The sequence below is a fragment of the Theobroma umbraticum genome, unplaced genomic scaffold, assembly GCF_002168275.2.
Source record: "Theobroma umbraticum cultivar Fairchild unplaced genomic scaffold, ASM216827v3 scaffold_4.1, whole genome shotgun sequence".
Classification (NCBI taxonomy): Eukaryota; Viridiplantae; Streptophyta; class Magnoliopsida; order Malvales; family Malvaceae; genus Theobroma; species Theobroma umbraticum.
The window spans coordinates 3,806,192-3,811,469 of NW_018397258.1; the positions used below are offsets into that span (position 1 = coordinate 3,806,192).

Here is a 5,278-nt window from a genome sequence, read left to right on the forward strand (position 1 = left end):
AGTACCCAATTGCCTCATAAAGTGCCTGGCAACTTCCTCTGACACTTTCCCATGTTGATGAATATAAGCCGCAAGATCCCCTCCGTCACAATACTCCAACACTAGAAAAATCTTATCTCCGGTCTGCCACAGCATTACTTATCACCATTAATCAATCATAGAAGAATTCAAAAATTAAAAAGAAAAAAAAGAGTGGGTATTGATTAAATATATATTATATAAAAAAAAAGAGACCTCAATGGCTTCGAAAAATTGGATGATATTCGGGTGATTAATGGTGCTGAGAATGGAAATTTCTTTGAACAGATTTTCACTGACTTTAGAGCTCAGGAGCTTCTTATCAATCTCTTTAACAGCTACTTCCAACCCATGTTGCCTGTGCCTTGACTTCCAAACCACCGCGAATGAACCCGACCCGATTCTCGGACCCAGTATATAGTCTCCCACTAGTCGGGCCTGGCCTATTCCTGGTCCCCCGAGATCCATCGTCATCATCAAGAACCAACGAGTTTACCCACTCGCTTCACTGGGTTTTTGTTCCCTGAGTTAAGAACATCATCGTTTGTTGTCCTTTTGCTGTTTGGTAATGGTGGTGACGATGATGATTTTGTTAAAGATCGTGGGTGTTTTCCTCTTTCACAAAAACTTAAAAAGAGTAAGACACGACACTCACACAGGCACACAGGAGTAAATATACTTAAAGACGTTTGCAGTTGTTTTTTATTTGATTACGTTTTTGTTGTTCTGTTTTTCTTTTTCTTTTTTTTTCTCGTCTGTGTGGAAACGACGCCGATGTTGGCAGGTAGACAGACACTTTTCTGATAAACGATAGGCTTCGATTTGCTGTTGGAGACTTGGAGTATATATTATATATGTATATATATTTATATATTTATATATTTATATATTTATATATTGGCTTTAGATATTTAAATTTTTATATATAATTTTTGCCAACCAAATTATTATTTTAAAGACTATTTTCCAAAGTCTTGTGTTTGTGGTAGGTTACAATTTAGCTGCCTTTTGAATCTTCGTGTTTCTTATTAGATAAGATGTTTCTGAATTGAGTTTGATCTCCTTCTGTTTCATTTAATTATGGGTCTCATACTTAGATTCCAAAATTTAATGTGAGGATGGACATATATATCTCGCATGCGCATTATAGATGTTAATTTACACAAAATATATTGAATTTATTAATATTTTAATGTTATAAATAATATAGTAAAAATTACTTTTGATATTTATTTTTAATTATATTGAGAGTGGATGTAATTGTTAAAATTTATATAAAAATTTAAATTAATTATTATTAATATTTTTAATTTAAGTAATTGATAATAGTATCAATAATCTCATTATCCAAAGAAAAAATCTCCAAATAAAACCCCTTCAATTTTAAGCCACTTCTCTCTCTCTGTGCTTCCATCCTTGGTCCTGGCGTTGACGAGCTTTATATTAACAGTGGCAGGCGTCAGCGCGGTGGTTCTTTCACTGAGAAGCGACGCTAAACAGTCGGCTACGATTTTTAGGCGCACGGAACTGGCTCGAAGAAGAATCTTCCCTTGCTTCCGAGGTAAAGACCAGGAAAGTGAAGTCCAAGGTTACGCCTAAGGAGAAGGATTAATGTCTTCATGAGGTTACTTACGATAACTTGTCGTTATCAATTTTGAAATATGTGGGTCATTATTTAGAATAAGCCTCGATAAATGATCTTGGTATTTGCACTATATTCATTTCCTTGTCCCACCTTTTTCGGCTTTTTGTTAATCCACTTACATTTATTTCCTTGAAGTTGATACTTTTAAGAAATGTCTACAACGTCATTAGTCTTGAGAGAATGAAATGATTTATAATATAAAATAGAGTAAAATATTTAAATATTTTTAAATTTTAATTAAAATTATATAAAATTTTATTAATTTTTTAAATAAATATTTTATTCAAATACTTAAACGAGTTTAATGTTAAAATAAATTTTTTTTTAAAGTTAACGACATCCCCTTACATCGACCAACCACCCATCTCTACTCTTACTTCTTTAGAGAGCACCATCAAGCTACCCAAAGGAACATCAAAGCTCCCGATATAACACTGGATCTAATGATTTCTTGGTAGCCTCAATACTCAGCCTCAGTTGCAAGTGATTAAATTTTTTTTTGAAAAAATTAAAAGTTATAATATATTTAATAATAATTTTTTAAAATAATAAAAATTAAAAATATTTTAAAAATATTATCACGTTATTAAATTAATAGAAATATCTACAGTTGATTAATGATATGACTTATTTGTTTAATAAAAATATTTTTTTTAAAGTATTTATTTTAAAAATCAATAAATTTCGTGTAATTTAATCAAAACTTAAAGGTATTTGGCTTTTTTACCTTATAAAATATTACTATTAATTAGTTTATTACTTGTAAGCTAAGATCTTATCCCTAGTTGTTTTTATAGCAATTAGAAAGTTTAGGTATGATATTAGGATGTATGGATAAACTCTTTTTTTCTTTATTAAAAAAAATTAATTATAAACATATTTTTACTTAAAAAATAAAAAAGAACCCTGAATAAACAAATTAAGAATAATTTTTGAATTTTTTTTAAATTATTTAAAAAATTTAAATAAGTCTTTATACTTTTATTATATTCAATCAAGCTCTTATATTTTTATGTTATGCTAAATAAATTTTTATATTTTTATTTTAAATTAAATAAATATTTATAATTAATAATTAACTTAATCAAAATATCATTTGTTATTTTATATTACATAACGTTAATGTGACATGCTTTATGATATAACATATTGACATATCATAATTAATTATGATGTAACACGTTAATTTGATATAATAACATAATTATATGACTTTTTTTATCTTACATATATCAATATCAAGGGTATAAAATAACAAGTATATTTAATTAATCAATAATTAGTGATAAAAACTTATTTGATAAAAATAAAAATATAAAAATTTAATTAAATATAATTAAAAAAATAAATTTTATTCAAAATTTTTAAAAATTTATTTGAACGTTATGTAAAAAAAATTATATGAAATTCGAAAGATATGTTGGCCCCACAAAGCTGACTTGCTAGTGGTAAACATTCTTTTGTTCAGAACCTCCAAGATTTCGCCACGTAACCGCAATGGAGATTAGCATCCCAACAAATCAAGGCTGCAGCGGAACCCAGAACAGCGCACCGCACACACAGAGAGAATTGGGACAATCACCTCCCGTTTGGATACAAGATTAGAGCGATCCCCAATCCCAACAGTGTATGAAAGCACAGCTGTCATAGGAGAATCCAGCGGAGAAGCGAGTAGCATACACACGGAAGCGAGTGGCTTTGGGGGTTGGAAAATCTTTTGCATTTAGATCTGACATTCCGTAATTCTCAAACCGAATTACGCATAAAAATTAGACTTGCATTTCTGATTTGCAATTACCAAAGCTTCAAAAATAAAAACCATGCAAATTGTGTTTACTATAAACTACAAAAGGAAGAGGCTAAGGAAAACAAAGAGATAAATCAAAGTATTTTATTGAAAGAGATGAGATAGTTTAAGGCTGTTTAATTGAATCGAAAATCGAAATACTCCCCACCCACACGTAAATGCACACTGTCCCATGAGGTACGAATTGTAGCCCATTCCACAGACCAATCTTCTTCACTTCCCCAACTCCCCATGGTCACACTCCTACGCATCACTCCACCATTCTTTTTGTTCCTCATATCAGCCCCTGATCTTCACACGTGGCTATTTCGGTCCTACTCTTTGTGGGGTCTTGTTTGAGATGGCTTAACATGATTGGCCCATCTTTTTTGTAGGTAGTGTGTTTAGTATTTCAGACGCTTTGAGCTAGCCATGAACGTGATTCTGCCTTTCTCCTTGTGTTTCTTTAAAGGCCTTTTAGTTTCCAAATATTCTCTCTGAAACAAGCAAGTCAACAAGTTCACAAGGCAATGTTAGCTCTACTTTTATCTTCATTTACTCTCTTATCCCTTAATCAGCCAGGAATCTCTTTGCAACAGCGTCAGCAAACGCAATCCTTTTTGCTTCCAAACCAGTGCAATGACAAATGTGGCAATTTACGCATACCATTTCCATTTCATTTGAACACTTCTTGTGCCTCAGTTTCCAATGCTTTCCATCTTTCTTGCTTGAATTCCACTACCCTTTACCTCCACATTGGCATTGAAAGCTACGGAATACTCGAGTTCTTCCCTGATGGTATACTGGTAGACTTTCCTGGAAGCTCCACCTGTCGTCAGTACAACGACTTGAATGCTTTTGGTTTTGAAGGAAATGACTACTTTGGTATTTCCGGCGACAATGTTATAGGTTTATATGATTGTGAAGACTCTTCTTTGTGTAAAGCAGATTGTGAAACAAACGACTTGCCTGGCTGTGATGGCAACAGTGGCGGATCCCTGGCATGCTGTTATCCGCTTTCTGATCATACCATTTGGCATTATGGAGATGGGTTTTCCAGTTTTTCCAAGTTTGGATGCAGAGGATTTTCGTCGTGGGTGGTTCCCCGTGGAACCAACACAGGGAAGCGTGGGGTTAAGCTGGAGTGGGCAATTCCTACAAATACATCTGGAGGAGTTTGTGCAAGCAATGCAGATGTCGTCAATGCCACGACAGTTGAAGCAGGAGTCAGGTGCTCTTGTCAGGATGGGTTTGTCGGTGATGGATTTGCAAATGGAGCTGGATGCTTGAAGTGTGAGTAGTTTATTTATTTATATATTTATTTATGCTTGCATCATCTGCATTCTGCACAGGCATTATTTTCCATTTGAAATTTTCTCATCCTGTGGTTCAATACTTGAGTGATCATAAAAATTTAAGGCATTGTGAAACTTTAAGATAAGACTTGAATTTCACCTACAAGTTTGCAAATCCAACGAGGGTGTAGAGTCTCCAATAGTTTTGTTGGTTGCCATTTTTCCTATCTCAATTCCATCGACTGAATGCAGGCCAGGTGGGCTGTACAGAGAATAAAGATTAGGAGTGATTTAATGATGTGGCTCAGTTGCGCCGATTGATTTAGTCATTTTCTCATCATTGGTGCATCTCTCCTTCACATAATTAAAGCAAACCATCCCTTCTCTCTTCATCGGCTGCTCTGTGCACCCATCATCATTGTTGCTACTGTATAAAATATTCAAAAGATAAGTGCATGATTTCAGGATCCGTGATTTGCTAGTTATTGAAGATAAGTAAATATTATTCCCATGAGCATCTTCATGTTGGCCCAT

General features: G+C 33.3%; 1 protein-coding gene and 1 pseudogene across 1 annotated transcript in view; both read left to right on the plus strand.

Annotated features, from left to right (window-relative positions):
* The first annotated feature begins 1,155 nt into the window (after positions 1-1,155).
* LOC149527369 (uncharacterized) lies at positions 1,156-1,630 on the plus strand (annotated as a pseudogene).
* Positions 1,631-3,967: 2,337 nt separating this feature from the next.
* LOC110414188 (Protein kinase superfamily protein) overlaps positions 3,968-5,278 on the plus strand; it is a 3,331-nt gene continuing 2,020 nt past the window's right edge. Inside the window, exon 1 of the mRNA XM_021425263.2 lies at positions 3,968-4,742. Coding sequence (XP_021280938.1) covers positions 3,980-4,742 — 763 coding nt within the window. The 5' untranslated portion in view covers positions 3,968-3,979. The remainder of the gene's footprint in view (positions 4,743-5,278) is intronic.